The sequence below is a fragment of the Mustela lutreola genome, chromosome 7, assembly GCF_030435805.1.
Source record: "Mustela lutreola isolate mMusLut2 chromosome 7, mMusLut2.pri, whole genome shotgun sequence".
Classification (NCBI taxonomy): domain Eukaryota; kingdom Metazoa; phylum Chordata; class Mammalia; order Carnivora; family Mustelidae; genus Mustela; species Mustela lutreola.
In genome coordinates, this window is record NC_081296.1 from 138,241,518 (window position 1) to 138,258,119 (window position 16,602).

General features: G+C 40.8%; 1 protein-coding gene across 4 annotated transcripts in view; it reads right to left on the reverse strand.

Moving 5' to 3' along the window:
• YLPM1 (YLP motif containing 1) overlaps positions 1 to 14,533 on the reverse strand; it is a 75,190-nt gene extending 60,657 nt beyond the window's left edge. For 2 of the 4 annotated variants that reach the window (XR_009355833.1, XM_059182801.1), the window contains exons 1-4: positions 13,486 to 14,533; positions 4,561 to 4,797; positions 3,258 to 3,437; positions 1,519 to 2,510 (exon numbers count right to left, since the gene is read on the reverse strand). Coding sequence is in view for 3 of the 4 variants with exons in the window: in XM_059182801.1 (XP_059038784.1) it covers positions 1,519 to 2,510; positions 3,258 to 3,437; positions 4,561 to 4,797; positions 13,486 to 14,358 (2,282 nt within the window). In the remaining variant the exon portion in view is untranslated. The remainder of the gene's footprint in view (positions 1 to 1,518; positions 2,511 to 3,257; positions 3,438 to 4,560; positions 4,798 to 13,485) is intronic. The other 2 variants (XM_059182800.1, XM_059182802.1) reach the window with 2 other exon arrangements.
• Between the last annotated feature and the right edge of the window lie 2,069 nt (positions 14,534 to 16,602).

Genomic DNA, 16,602 nt, shown 5'->3' on the forward strand with positions numbered 1-16,602 from the left:
ATTAAATACAGCAGTTAACTAGTGCTTTTGCTCTGGGAGCCCCCTGGACTCTGCTCCCACTGGGTGTGGACTCAGGCTCTACTCTCCCAGTTATATGATGCTGAGCAAGTTACTCAAACCTCTCAAGCCCAGTCTCTAAAGGGTAAACACAGGGTATAGCCTGCCTTGTTCACAGGCTGCTGAGAAGACTCTACGAGATAATATAATGCACGTAAAGCCTCTGGCAAGGCTTCTGGCACCCAGAGGAATTCATGTTAATTATGTGTTAACCACAGAGGCAGATCTAGAATCAACAGGTAGAGGTTACAGCAACACATTTAGGTTCAGTGCAAGAAATAATAAGTTTTCTAGAGAACTGTCAACACCTTATTCGATGGTGGAGTTTTGTGCCATGTTGTTTTAAGAGTTATAAATTTGGGGAACAAATAAAAGATATATTTTGTTTCCAAAAGTCAAAATTCAGGTTAAATTAAAATAATATAGATAACACTGACACTGAGATGGAAAACTAACCAATGTACTGATGAGTAGAAAAAGTTTACAAGACAAAATGCTCAGTATGATCCCATTTTTGATGGCATATATATTTTTAATTATTATCTCTAGATTGTGGAATTAGGTGAATTTCACTTTTTAGATTATTTTTTTGTACCATCTATATTTAGTATAAGGAGTACGTATTTCTATCACAATTTCCAATTGGGAAAAAAATGTGATTGGTAAGGTTTCTCTACAGAAAAATTAACATTTAGGTCAACCTGCAGGGGGGAATATACTTTTACAAACTTGAAAAATGAATTTAACACCTTTTAAAATGCAAAGCAAAAACAAACAAAAAACAAAAACAAAAAAATTTAAGACTACTAGTAAATTTCTGTGTGCTTTTCTAAATAAAAATGTGGTTCAGACAAAAGGAAAACATCTCCCAAATTGAGGGAGATATACAAGAAATAAGCTCCATGGGGGCGGGGATTTTGTCCGCTCTGTTATACTCATTGCTATAAGCACAGAGCAGGAATCAATATTTGCTAAACAAATAGATGAAAGTCCTATTTACTCTTATTCTAAATTTTGTTGCCTATTTCATTCGAATATTGGCTTATTCATCTTTATCGCCAACAGCAGGCATATTATCTAACAAAGAGAATTTACTGATTCAGTTAATTGTGAAATTAAGAAAAAAAAAAGATAAAACTTAATAAATACTACTTCTGAAGCTAAAAAGTCATCAAGAAATTGAGAGGCACTACCCTAAAACGGGACATTCATTCTGGACTATGATCTCTACATGTAGGACATCAAAGAAATGGGGGCATGTTACTACTTCTAGATTTTATTATGTCACATCTAAGAAGTGAACAATACTAACATTATTAACTGTAAACCAGGAATGTATATAAAAGTACAAAAAGAATATAAAAATCATATAAATAAAGTTTTTATACCATCAAGGCCTACTCAGCCTAAATCAACAAAAAAGCCAAACCAAACCAACCAACCAAACAAAAGCAGACCTACCTTGGGCCTCTTGGGCCTTCCAAGTAACTGCTTCTAGGAGGATCTGGAAGCAGTCCACCTGACCTCACTGGCATATCCTTGACTCCAGTGATTGGCTGAGATGGAGCAGCTGAAGACTCCCCAAGTCCTTGCTCAGATGAGAATGAACTATATGGCAGAGTAGACTTGCTCAGAGTTTTAGAATTCATTTGTTCTGATGGGCTAACAGCTGATTGCAATGGAGGGTGGTAGGCTGAGGGCGGGCCTGAACCAAAAGACACAGGAGTGGGAAGCAGTGCTGGTCTAGGTTTCTCTGGAACCTGTGAACTCTGAGAAGTGGAGGCTGGTGGGACTGGGGCTGATCCTAACTGAGGAGGCATCCCTTGTGGAACCCCGGGGGGAGGTAATCCTGGAGGAGGTGTGGCTAAAGACAATGGTGGGAGGGGCAGGACAGGTGGAGGGGCTGTTGAGGAGAGGGACGGAGGGGGAAGAACGGGTGGTGGCCCTGCAGAGGAGAGGGAAGGTGGGGGAAGAACTGGCGGTGGCCCTGCAGAAGAGAGAGATGGAGGCATCCCAGGTGGGGGCACAGAGGTTGGTAGAGAAGGTGGCATCACAGGTGGGGGCATGCCAGGCGGTGGCACCGAAGCAGGCAGGGCAGGGGGCATCACTGGTGGTGGCAATGATGGAGGCAATACCGGAGGGGGCATTGTCGGTAGAGGTGGAGGCATCTGAGAATACGGAACGAAAGGAGGTGGTATTGACATGTTCCCCATATACTGGTTCTTCATGTTCTGAAAGGAATTGACTTTCTCCTGGAGATAGGTCTGAGTCGCTTTCATATGTCCCTGCCATGTTTTCCACTGCTTCTCATACTCCTGAAGCTGATCTTTATGAGGATAAGAATGGAGCTGCTCCTCCCACAGCTGAAACTCCCGCTCCCATTCTTGGTAGAGATGTTGAAACTGTTGCTGCTGCATCTCATAATGCCGCAGCTGCACGTCTACAGACATGGTCTACGAACAAAGGGTGACAATTATTTCAAGACATTCCTGTAAGAGAACTGACCCTAAAGTTAAAATATTAACGAATCAAGGGCATCTGTAGTCTTAATTAAAATGCTAAAGACTTTGGGAGACTAGTAAGGATAAACTTGTTACATCTCCTTAATGACGATCATTCTTTCTTCCTTTGACTCATTTCCCTAAGTTATCATAGAGCTGGAGAAACCAACTAAACACTAAAGCAAATACCTATCTCAGTAATATTTGTTTTCAAGTTTTTCGTACTACCATGGATCACTTTAAGAATTTTAAAAATGATTTATTACTATAGACATACAGACACAAGTTTGTGTCTTCTGGATATAAAAAGAGCAGTTATCTTTTGCTCTGTTTCTAGGTTTCTGTGGTGACTGCTATGATCTTTTTGGTGGATTTTTGCTTGTCTGTCACTGAAGTGATTTGTAGGCAACTTGAAACTACATGATAAGAATCTCTGGTTCTTAAAATCCTTAGCAACGGTCCTTTAACACCTGCCTGGGTTGACATGACCAGAAATCTGCACTACACCTGCCCCATCCCAAGGGCATTTCTATAAAGCTGTACTTCCCAAATCCCCGGTGATGTGACAGGTAACTATTTGGAACCCCCATGGAAAGATCAAATTTAATTTCTCTCCTTCACATTTAGATCTCTTTCAAGAATAACAACTCCTCCATGACTTGGGGCAACTTCCCACGTGCGAGCTGAGGCGGCACTTGCCTGCATATGTGGCGGCTGCTGGATAATCTGCTGGTACTGCTGGAGGATCTGCTGTAACTGAGTGTGCTTCTGCATTATTCCCTGATACTGGAAGCCAACTCGATGCTGCTGGTGCTGCTGCCAGTGCGCAGCTGCGGCCTGCAGCTGTTTTAACCTAGCGTCCTCTTCCGGGTCTTCAGACTAAAAGATAAAAGAGAAAATACACTTTTATATAAGTAACAAAACAGCAACCAAATTAACAAAAGACCCAAATATTTTATTAAGTATTGTATTACACAGTTCAGAATCTTTACAACTCTGGCTGACTGAGAAAAGTTATTTTGTGTTTAGATAAAATCCCTGGCTCTGCTTACACTGTGGCTCACGAGTTCTTATATAAAGGACTTTATGAATCCCATAGTCTTCACTGTAATAATCATCTCACTGTTCCTGAACAGGGCAACCATTTCCCCAAAACAGTTGCTTTATAGCTATGTCCTTTGCACTCTATAAGAAACCTTTGGGGTGCCTGGGTGGCTCAGTGGGTTAAAGCCTCTGCCTTGGGCTTGGGTCATGATCCCAGGATTCTGGGATCAAGCCCTGAATCAGGCTCTCTGCTCAGTGGGGAGCCTGCTTCCCCCTCTCTCTCTCTGCCTGCTTCTCTGCCTACTTGTGATCTCTGTCAAATAAAAAAAAAAAAGAGAGAGAGAGACCTTTTTCTTTTTCACATTAGCCACTTTCAACTAAGAGATTACAATGTCATCATTACGGCTCAGTAAAGTTTCCACACAGGCTCTTGGGAGAACAAATATCTTCGGACCAAAGTGAGAACTCTCCATGTGTTATGTTCAGTGACAAGGATGATCACACTGAATGCTTCAACAGCTCTGTAAGATAGCCACTGTTTCCTCATTTTGCAGATGAGGAAACTACAGCACGGAATGGCTAACCAACTTGTGCAGAGTCCCCACCACCCGCAAGGGACAGCGCCTCCCCTGCCGCTGGGGCAGCTGAACAACAGACACCGCAGCTCCTAATGGCTGCCCTGGCTGCCAGTGTGACAGCTCCCGGGCATCCTTTTAGCGCTTAGAGAGCCTCAGTACAGAAGAGTGTCTAATTCTTCACTCACTTCAACCATCAGAAAAATGCCTTTTCTAAACCCAATCAGGCATTTATCCAATTTTCCCATATCGGAATTTTGCATGTTTAAAAAAAAAAATACACACACAGAAAAACATATATTCATTTGACAAAAGTATATACAAAAGAATCAGGAAAAAGCTAAACAATTTCTTAAACAGCAAATAATTAATTTTATGGTTACCTGGGGTTCCTCAGGTGGGAGAGGAGGCGGTACCTCCTCATTAGGTGGTGGCAATGGGGGCTCATCGGACGAAGAGGGTTCTGGTGCTTGACTGGCGGCAGGTACTGTAACTTCTTCTTTTACTGGCTCAGGGGCATCCTTTGCTATGACGGGACCTTTTTTGTGTCCTGGCAAGTGCACTTTTGTCCTCTGCTGCAAACTAAGCAGGTGCTGCCGATACCAATACTGCTGCTGTTCCTACAACAGAGGGCATTTTTAAAAATTTTAGTTGAAAATCCTATATATTTGCAACTTGGTGTTGACAGAGACTTGCGTTTGTATTTGTGGTCACATGTCTGTATGTAAGAAAAGGCAAAGCTGGACTGAGAAAGGCAAATAAGTAAACATGATCTTTCAATTCCTCCCCCAAGTATATACATTCAAGTTACACCATATATATTAATTCAACATACTTCTCTACTCTTTTAACACACATACTTTTGGAAGTGAGAGCAGTCTTTTTGATAAATGCTCAGAGGAAATCCTTTCAGTATTCACAGCTGCTTATTTTTAACCTGCCATTGGCTGGTGCGGATTTATCCAAGGAGTCTCATCATTAATGAACACAACCAAATAGTTCTGTCTCTTCTTTGCCTTCTCTTTCCTCCTGTGCTCGTCCCTCTTTTGAACACCTGCTGTATGCCCGCTATATACACATAAATGAGAATATACTGTGTTTTAGAATACTATTTATTTTTAAAGACTCAGCTTTGTTCTCCAAATTATACTGTAATTTAACTTTCTGGAAGCTTGTTTTGTGCGTCCACTTGAAAAACGTTACAACAGTAACAAATCTAATGCAGAAATAATTAGAAAATACAGCTGATCCTCATTATTTATGGAATCTATATTTGCAAATATGCCTACTTGCTAAAGTTTATTTCTAACTTCCCAAAATTGGGAAACTCTGGTGTCATTTGTGGACATGCGTAATAGAGCACTGAAAATTCTGAGTTGCCAGACTTGCGCATTTCCTGCTGTGGCAGAACAAGGCCATGCTCTGCCTTTTTGTTTCGCTCTCATACTGTAAATAAGTGTCCTTTTCATGGTCTATTTAGGACCACATTTTTCAGATTTCTGTGCTTTTTGTTGGTGACTTTGCTGTTTAAAATGACTGCAAGCATAGTGTGGTATGCGGTCTGGTGTTCCTAAGTGCAAGGAAGCTGTGACGTGCTTCACACAGAAAACCTGTGTGTTAGATAAATTTCATTCAGACATGTGTTATGCTGTTGGCTGTGAGTTCAATGTTAATGAATCAACAAAGTATATTAAATAAGGTGTCATTAAACAGGAACACATGTAAAACAAGGTTATGTATTAACTGGTTGATTAAAATGACACCAAAGGCTCACAGGAACCTAACCCTGTATTTCCCCCTGGGAGCAATGGTTTAGTATTCACTAATTCAATGTTCTTGGCAACTTTATGGAACACAAATACCTCAAAATAAGGAGAATAGACTGTACAAATAAGCAATAACTAATTAATTAAAATCAATTAAAAAATCTCACCACTCAGACCTAACTACAGGATCTTCATTTTCCCAGTACTTATTATATAATTCCCTATGGTTACAAGGTTGCATACAGAAAAGAGTTGTCATAACACTAAAATATTCACACATGTACTACCCTTTATACTTCCATAATTAAAAACAGCATGTATTTCTACTACAATTATAAAGATGTAGGATTTTATGAAAGTGATGTTGGAGAACTTTGGAACCCATTACTGACAGCTGAGGATCTAGCAGAAGTCCTGTCAGTTAACAACCAAAACATTTTTTATAATAGGAATTGCAAAAGAGAATATGAATATCAAAGTCTGAAAACAGCCCCTAGGAAAACTAATAAATCTCTACTTTCTTTTTCAATATATCCAAAACCAAAATAAAGACAACATGTAATGCTGCCATATTAACTGTGTTGGTATTATAATTAAAAATTATAGTACAGAAACCAAATCAACACTATTCTTTGTTCATTCTAAGACTCAGCTATCCCTTATGATTTGGGGCTTTGTTTTTTAAGATTGTGTCCCAAATCAAATTTTTTACTTTTTACATAAACTTTGGGTACCTGTGTTGAGTGGATTCATTTTGCTTAGATTCACTGTTTTATTATCTGTTTTTTCAGTCACAGAATGTTATTTTCTTGGGAGAGAGATGTCTCATGCTTTTCTTATATCCTACCTGGTGCTTAAGCATAGTGCTAGAGCACAGGAGAATGTCACTAAAGGGTTATTGATCAACTGAAGACTTCCTTTGCACTCATTTCTATGACCTGAAACTTGCTTCAAACTATTGAGAGGAATAAATTCCATCTCACTACCTACATCTTGAAGTCTGGGTCATGAGTGAGCTACTATTATGTTTTTAATTACCATGTACATAATCATCAGCTCCAGAAAAATAATTATTTTTCCTACTGAACATTAAAAAAAAAAAAAACAGCACACTGACCATGATAGTTGACAATAATGTACCATTAAAACATTTTCAATGTCTTCCACTCTTTTATGAAAAAAGCAACAGGCTTATCTTTCAGCTTAAAAAAATTAATAAACTTAGTCTCTTTCAAGTAAAAGTTAAAAGTTTCCCTTGTTTTTAGTTGCTTTGAAAGTATCACTAAAAGATACACAAAGATGCAAACCATCTTTCATAAACCAGAAGCCAATGGCTACAGACATGGAAGACTGTACAGATCTAGATTCTTGATCAATTTGTATGTACCCCCCTAACTGTCAATGCTTCCCATCTTTGTCTAAGACCTAGTCTAAGGTTAAGAACCTTATTAGGAGCTCGAGTACTTGTTGATTTGCTGACAGTAGCACTGTAGGTTAATTTCTATTTCATATGAACCCAAGAAGCAGAGTAACTAGATCTAAGTCAGTCCTAGGACCTGGCTTCAGCACATTTTTAAAGCTCTACAGATGAGCATCATTCAGACATGTCCTCAGTGACCCCAAGAGAAATGTGACTTATCTCTATTTTAGAAAGAAATAAAACCTGCTTGGACTTACTAATGAAGCCAAAGCCAAACTAGTAGCCACTTTTTCTAACTGTCCCATCGTATCAGACAACTCAATCTTACATGGGATGCTAGTTCACAGATAGAGGAAAATCACTGCATATGTCACATTCAAAAAGAGATTGAACGAAGAGAGTTCAAAAGGATGTAAGAATTATTTGTCAAAAATATCACTATCAAAAAGAAGCTAATTTATTCAGCAAGCATTTACTAACCACTTGCTACCAGTACAGTAATGAACTAGGTACTAAATGATTTTCCAGGGAAATATAAAGCAGAGAATGTGTGAGGTGGGGCAGGAAGGGAAGAGACAAGAGAGGGAGAGAGAAAGAGAGAGAGAGAGATGTTTTAGAGATAATTTCAGAAGGTTGCCTTTCCTATCCAGGTTATTATCAATGCCTGTAACACTAAATGTACTATGTCTTACATCCTAAAGCAAGGGGTGGGGAGAAATCTGGCAAAATAATGGTTTTCCATTTTTTAGTCTTATTTAAAACATATTTATTTTTAATACTTTTGAGGTTCACATTCCACTCCAGGAATTAAGGTCACCAGATAATCTTAGTCCCATCTAAAAAAAATCAGAACTAAAAAAGAAGGCGCCTTTACTTCACCTCTTCCTCCAGCTCCTGCCCTCATTCTCTCTCTCTCTCCTTCAGTCAAACTTCTTGAAAGAGTTGTCTATACTCACCATCCCCATTTCCTCACCTTCCATCACTCCTCAAATCAATGCAATATGGCTTCAGTCACTATGAAACTGCTCCTGCCAAGGTCAACAATAATCTACATGTCAGTAAATGCAAAAGATAACTCACAGTCTTTATCTTGCTTGACCTCTCAGTGGTAGTGACACAGCTGACCACTCCCTCTTCCTAGAAACAGTCTTCTTTGTACTTCTGTGGGACTGCACTGTCCTGACTTTCCACCTACCCGTTTGGTCTTTCTTCTGTTGGTTTCCGTGGATACCGAGATTCTGCGGGACTAGGCTCAAAGTCCTTTAAACTCTATCCTTACTCTACACACACTCCTCAGGAGACCTCCTCTATTTCTGTGCCCCAAATACCATTTTTATGCTGATGACTCACAACTCTTTCATGTCTCAAGATCTCACTTCTAGACTCCAGACCTGTACCTAACTCTCAATTGAACATCTCCATTGGAATCATCTGGCTCACGGACCTCAAACTCAGTAGGTCTAAAACTACACTCACCCTTTCACATCATTCCCAGACCTGTTCTTCCTCCTCTTCCAGGTTTTCCTATTTTATTAGTAAATGGGACCACTATCTACCCGGCAGTCGACTCCAGAAACTCAGGAATCCTCCTTGACACCTCCCTCTCCACTACTACTCAATCTCCAATTAGATTCTAGCGCACAAATATTTCTCCAGTCTTTCCACTCCTCTCCATCTCCAGTATGACCATCCAAGTCCAAGACTCTATTATCTCTTGCCTGAATTATTTTAAGTATTGTCTCTAAGTCACCCTTGCTCTTCTCAGTTTCACTCTCCAGACAGCAAACACAATGAGCTTTCAAAAATGCCCATCTGTCATATTCAACTATACAAAATCCTTCAATGGCTTCCTACTGCCTGAAAGTCCTCATAGGCCCTCCTGATCTGGTTTCTGTCTACCACCCTTACCCTGGGCTTTCAGTAAGCCTTACTTTGAATGCTATCTGGTTAATTCCTACTTGTTCTTCAAGTTTCACTTAAATATCACTTCAAAGGGAGGCCTCTTCAATTAGGTGTTAGCTCTCAACCATATTCAATCACTTAAAAAATATTTGTTTCTCACCTACTACATGCTAGACTCTGAGCAAGACACTGCAAATATAATGGTGAGCTTAAAACCAGAAAACAAAACAAAACAAAAAACCCCGACCTTTTCCCATTCCTCATGGAACAGGCTAGTGATACTGTGTATTTTATAATCCCACAGCACCTTGTACTCTTCTTAATTACTTATTAAATGTCTTGTTCTTCCCATTGGGACGAGTCATTGAGGGCAAATGCCATGTCTTACTTTCTTCACTATTTAATCTCTGGTACTAAACTAAGCACAGCACTTGGCACATAACTGCTACTCAATAAATACATGAATATTAAATAAATGACTGAAGCACCTGGGTGGCTCATCCGTTAAGCGGCTGCCTTCAGCTCAGGTCATGATCCCAGAGTTCTGGGATCGAGCCCCACATTGGGCTCTCTGCTCAGCAGGAAGCCTGCTTTTCCCTCTCCAACTCCCCCTGCTAGTGTTCCCTCTCTCACTGTGTCTGTCAAATAAATAAATAAAATCTTAAAAAAAAAAAAAATAAGTGACTAAAATTCTAATCCAAGTCAACAGCTTAAATTTTGAGAATAAAAGGATTAAAAAAGTCACAAGTTATGAAAAAAAGGCTAATATGCACTCTACCTAGCCAGTCCCTTAAACACATAGAAAAATTAATTCTTCAAAAATACACATTGCATTAAATCATCAATGCTTTATCCTGAAAACTAGACATTAAATGGAAGACTATTAAGCACTTATCCTACCTTTCCTATACCAACTGTATTTCCAATAAAATAGTTCTAGTTCATGAAAGTTTTTCTTTACAGAATTCCATATAGTAAATGTAGAAGAAACGGCAAGAAAAAAATCACCATGTAATAACTTTCAGTGAAGAACTAATTTACTCAGGCAAAGACTATCAGCGGATGAATCACCAGATGGAACATTAGAGGCAAAACTGACGGGATAATGGAGGGACTAGACTATTAACCCCTGATCAATCTTGGTTCCAATAATAGTGGGACAACCAAGCACTGTGTGTCTCTTCATGAGATGCAAATGAAGTACACAGCACCACCCTCATGAAGTACACTTGCCAAAAGAAATGTGAACTTAAATCTAAGCCTTCAGAGTTTACCAGAAACGTGAAAGGGAGTGGGACAAGTCAAATGATAAGAAACCAAGAGAAAGCAGGCAAATCCAGAATGTGGGACATTCTGCAGAACAAGTGAGACAGATTTCTCATCAGGTTCAATGGCATGGGATAGAAAGAGAATAGGAGAGACTAATCTAGATGAGGCGTTCTTAACTGAGGGTGATTTTAACCCCCAAGGGATATTTGGCAATGTGTGGAAACTTTCATTTCCCACTGTAGGCTGCTACCAACATCTAGTAGTTACAGGACAGAGGTGCTGCTAAACATCTTACAATGCACAGGACTGCCTTCCATGACAAAGAATGATCCTACTTCACAATGTCTGTATTGGATTCTGATCTGAATAAACCATTAAAGCATGACTGAGTTCACTGGGGAATTTTAACATGGATGATACCAAGGAATTTTTTTAAATTAGTATGATGAGACAATAGGGGAAGTCTGAATGGGTCAGGTATTAGATGATACAAAGAAACTGTTGTTACATTTTGTAGGTGTATTTACCTAAGGAAAAGTCCATTAAAAAAAAAAAAAAAGATTTTATTTATTTATTTGACAGAAAGAGACACAACAAGAGAGGGAACACAAGCAGAAGGAGTGAGAGAGGGAGAAGAAGGCTTCCCACTGAGCAGGGAGCCCGATGTGGGGCTTGATTCTAGGACCCTGGGATCATGACCTGAGTCAAAGGCAACCACTTAACAGCTGAGCCACCCAGGCGCTCCGAAAAGGTCCATTTTTTAAAAAGATGACTAAGAATGTAGAGATGACATGACATGACATCTAAGATTTGCTTTAAAATATTTCAGCAGCAATAAAAAAAAGGCACAGGTCAAGTAAACATGATAAAATCTTGACAGTTTTTGAATCTGAATGACGAGTTTAAAGAAGAAACCATATCATTTTCTCTACTTTTGGGTGTGTTTATGATCTTTCGCCATCAAAATTTCTAATGACATATTCCAAAAATAAAATACGAACCAAAGAATAATAAATTTGCAGAAGGGTTCTTTGTCAGAGATCAGTACTGGCATGAAGAAAACCTGTGTAATCTAATAAGCCAAAGTATCCTAAGTCTAGAACATGACAACTCTTGTAGCTTATTCAACAAATCTCCATGCAGAGTCTACAGTTTGCAAGGCACTGTCCTAGGTGCTACAGAGGATAAAAAGATGAGTGAGATGGTCCCTGTCTGCAAGGGACTTAAAATCTGAAAACCAACCAAGCAGATGGGTGAGTCAGGGATGGCTTCACAGAGACTCTGATATTTGAAATGTACCTTGAAAATAATACAATTAAGGCAGGGAGAGAGGGTTGAGAAACTTGGGGTGATTTCTAGACAGAGGTAAGAAAACCTAAACAAGCTTATGAGGCCTTTCTTGGTCTGCCCCCTACACTTCTCAAGCCTCATCTTCCACTCTTTTTTTCTGGCTCTCACCAAAGAATTGCAGGCAATGAATATGCAAAGCACTGAAAGAAGTTCAAGACAAGGGTGTAAAGGCAGAAAAGCAAAACCAGCAAACCAATGCTCATGTATTTGTATTAAAGATGGGTCTGATTCCTCCTCCCCACCCTCCAAAAACAATTCATTTGTCTCTCAGAAGGCCAGAAAAAGTCTAGTAGAGAGGAGAAAATGGATGTTGTACTTTTGCATGGACTAACTCCGATAGTGTTTTGACAACAAAAACAATGGGAATTTCAGAATGGGTTGGGAATGGGGACAGAAATTTCTTCTCTAGAACAGAGGAATCTGGGGAAAATAACCTAATGGGATGGTGTAAGCCCAAAGAATCTCTTATTCTCCTATTTTACTCCAATATCACAAGTGTCTTCTCCTGATGTGTCAAGCACAACATCTTGCTTACTTAAAACAACTTGTGTTCTTAATTTCTAATGGCAAACCATTAAAGCACCACATCCCTATCTTCTGGAAATCTTTTATATGTAAATCTGAGCTTGCAGACTAAGACTCTCTTTTCATTAGGGAATCTAAGGTAGATTAGTAATTGCTATAAGTGTCTATTGTAAGAAATCATTAACAAGTTACTTACTCCAATTTAGTTCTATCTTCTTTCTTAAGGGAGAAATTCATTTGTTACTGCTATCCTGTCCATCTGTGACTGCTCTGTAGGAAGCATCACTTAAAACAGAAGTTTATAGAAATGACTCTCTCATGGAGGAAGATATATCAGTAACTTTTCTTCACCTTGGCCAAATTCCAAGGCAGTTACTCTGGAGCGAATGGTAACAATGCATTGCAGCAAAATGGTTATGTCTTAAAGCTTGCTTTAAGTGATTTGGGAAAAGGACGAATGGGTCCATTCCTTAAAATAACCAAGAGACTCCCAAATGGTCAAAGGCGAAGAGACTTCTTATGTATCGCATACCCACGTATACACATAATTAGACACTCCTGGTAAGAATAAGATTTCCATTCCTCATTTGCTAACATTTGGAATTCGCGAAGCTGACAGCTATCAGTGGCCCCTGAATAACTTTTTAAAGAAGCTAACTAGTCATAAGGTTTGTATACATTTCAAGTAACAGCCTTTGGGAAACTTCTTTTTTATGCTGCCTCTCAAATGGAAATTTGAGGTTAAAATACAATTTTAAAAGAAAGTGCTCTTTGTAAAAGCAACAAAATCTAGGAGGTGGGTCAAAGGGAACCAAAGGGTATGTCTGAGAAGTAATTCTTCAGCCACCCCACTACTCTGTGGTTTTCAGAAACATCCTCAAACCCTGTTCTTTTAATAATCCACATTTAGCTACTTGAAAAGCAGAGATGTCAGACTTGACACGTAAGGAATCGTTTGGAGTGTAAATTAGCTATTCATTGTGTTGGAATTAGCCTAAGCACAGGTTAAAGCCCTGAGGCCTGCTCACTTAGGGCCCTCTAGGTGAAAGATGCGGCTCAGGCAGATGCTTTCTTACCTGTGGAGTCATTGTGGAGGGATCTGGCTCTGGGGCAGCTTGCTGTTCAGCACTCTTGTTCTTGGCCCCACTCTCCAAAGGCTCTTGCTGGACAGCTGTCTTATTCCCAGAAGGGGCGGACGGTGGTGGTGGAGCTAGTAGCTGGGATTTAGAATGGCCCTGGGAGGGGCGGGAAGGAGATGCCTGAGAGGAAGGCAAGTAGGACTGGGAATGGCTCAAATAGGATTGCGAGGAGGAGGAAGAGGAAGAATAAGAAGGGGTGGGCGCCAGGTAGGATTGGGAAGGTGGGGACTGAGAAGGGGACGGCTGAGCGGGAGGTAGGTAGGGCTGAGACGAGGCCGGGGGGTAGTACGACGGTGGCGGCTGAGGTGGGGGCATGTAAGACTGAGAAGGGGGCATATAAGATCCCGGCGGTACAGGGGGAGAATCAGGGGGGGAATCCAGCTCCATGGGAACCAAACCAGGAGACCCATCTCGTTGGTGGTGGAGCATCTGGTGTTTGTATTGCTGCTGCTTCTGATAGCTGAGGGCCGGCCCAGGCGGCGGGGGCATCGGTGGCGGCGGTGGCTGCCAGTCCCCGTAGCCGCCCCCCGGCATCACCGGCGGGGGCGGCAGGGGGGGCGGAGGAAGGTGATGGGGCTGGAGCACGCACTGCATTTGCTTCTGGTGCATCTGCTGCAGCTGCTGGAGCTGCGCCAGGTGCTGCTCGCGGAAGCTCATGAAGCCCGAGGAGGAGGGGGCCGCGGGAGTCGTCGAGCTCGAGTACCCGGGCCCCGGCGAGGCCTCAGGAAGCGCCACCGGCGGTGGCGGCGGCGGGACCGGCGGCGGCGGATAGTGGCTGCTCCCGCCATACCGGCCCCAATTCGGGTACATATCGGAGAAGGCGGCGCAGGGCTCGTCCCGGCGCCGTTACTCGTCGCAACCGACCTCCAGGAGCTGCGGCGGCGACGGCGACAGCCGGAACTCGCGGCGCCTACAGGCCCCGGAGCGTGTAAACGGAGCGCGCCAGTGCGCCGGCGCTACCGAGCTGGGCCCGCGACGGGGAAGGCGGGGACGGCACTGGAGCGACTACGCCTGCGCAGTAGCCACCGAGAGGAGAACAAAGGCGAGATAGAGCGACCCTTTGCTTAGTGACTCTCGGTTGCCATCTTCCTTCAGGTTCGGATAATGGACGTGCGAGTAGAATATTCTCATAGAACCAAGGAACCATAGAGTCTCACCGCTGAAAGGGTTGGTAGAGATCCTATCGCTCCAAAGGTTCATTTTTGAATGAAAAAAAAAAAGGGGGGGGGGGGTCCATTCACAATAGCAACAATCTCAACAACAACAAAAAAGACATGAAGCAAGTAGGAATAACTCTAATAAGAAATATGTAGAATTTATATGAAGAAAACTACAGAACCATACAGAATCATATCCGAGGGGAATAAATCAGACTTGAAATAATGGAGAGGCTTACCATGATCCTGAATGAAAAGGGAAAAATTGTAGAGATGTCAGTTCTTCTCAAATTAAATGAGTAGAGTTAATTCAATTCTAACAAAAAAATCCAGTTGGGAACAAAACTGTGAAGAATAGAAACATTTTGAAGACAGAATGTAAGACTACACCAATCCCTACAGGTATATGAAAGATAACGTCTGCTAAAAGTGAAGAATGGAATTTTTTAGAATAACTCAACGCATAAAAATTCATGTTGAAAAATCTCAACTAAAAGAAAAGATAGCAAAAACCAGATTCAAAGGTTGTCCCGCGAGGGTGACCTAGAAAATAATCCAATCTGTCAACATAATACTCAACTTTGGCTTGAATGAGTCACTGAAAAACAAGGCTGATACACACTGAATTCTGGGGAGAGGAAAAAAAAAAAAAAACTACCTAACTCATATTAAGTGTGTCAGTGTGTCAATTGTGAACCACTTAAAGATTTGACCTTCCTTCCATGTTAGCAACCCAGATCTTCACCTCTCTTAGGAGGCTGATGTGAGTAGAAATTGGGGCATCTAAGTATCCTTCAGAAGAGCTTTCATTCTCATAGGAATGTAGCTGAATTTCTCTTAATTTTTTGTTGACATATAACTTATATACATAAAGTTAAACATCATAAGTGTACAGGTTAGTGAATTTCACAAACCAATCACACTGTTGTAACTAGCACCCTGATCAAGAAACAGAACATTAGGGCCAGGTCAGATACCTGCCTGCCCTTGTGCCCCTTCTTTTCCCAAAAAGAGAAGAGAGAAAGAAAAGAGAAACAGAACATTGTCCAACTCATAAATCCCACTTACTTGGAATTTTAATATTTCTATCAAAGTTCTTTCGAAAAATATTAAAAATACATGTAACTTACTATAGTGAGAGCCTAAAGGAGAATATGAGATGACTGTCTCATTAGATGAAGAAAAAGTGTCTGACAAATTTCAACATCCAGTCACAACTTTTAAAAACTTTAGCAAACCAGAAATAAAAGGGAACATCTTAATCTTATAGAGTACTTGTTTTTAAAAACTACAGAAAACATCACACTGAATTGTGAAAAGTTGAAGTTTTCCCACTGGGAAAACAACAGATGTTCAGTACCATCACATCTGTTATGGATTGAATTGTGTCCCACCCCACCCCTCAAATGTTTAAGTCCTAATCCCCGGTACCTCAGAATGTGACTTTCTCTGGAAATAAGGTTGTTCAGATGTAATTAGTTAAGATAAGATCACATTGTAGTAGGGCCAATCCAATACAAGTAGTGTCCTTATAAAAAGGTGGTCATGTGAAGACACAGACACACAGAGACCATGCCCATGTGATGCTGAAAACCAAGATAAGAGTTATGCAGCTGCAAGCTAGAGTGGAACAAATGAAATTCTAATACATTGATGGTGGAAGTATAAATTTAGAGCAACAATTCTGAAAAACTATTTGTCAGTACTTACTAAAGCAGAACAGACCGAGAGCCTACGACCCAGGAATCCCATCACTAGGCATATAATGAAGAGAAATGCATGTATATGGTATACAGAAGGTATGTACAAGAATGTTCATAGCAGCACTATTTGTAATGGTTGAAAACTGGAAAACAACGCAAAGGTGCACCTCCACTAGAATGTATAATGAAATTGT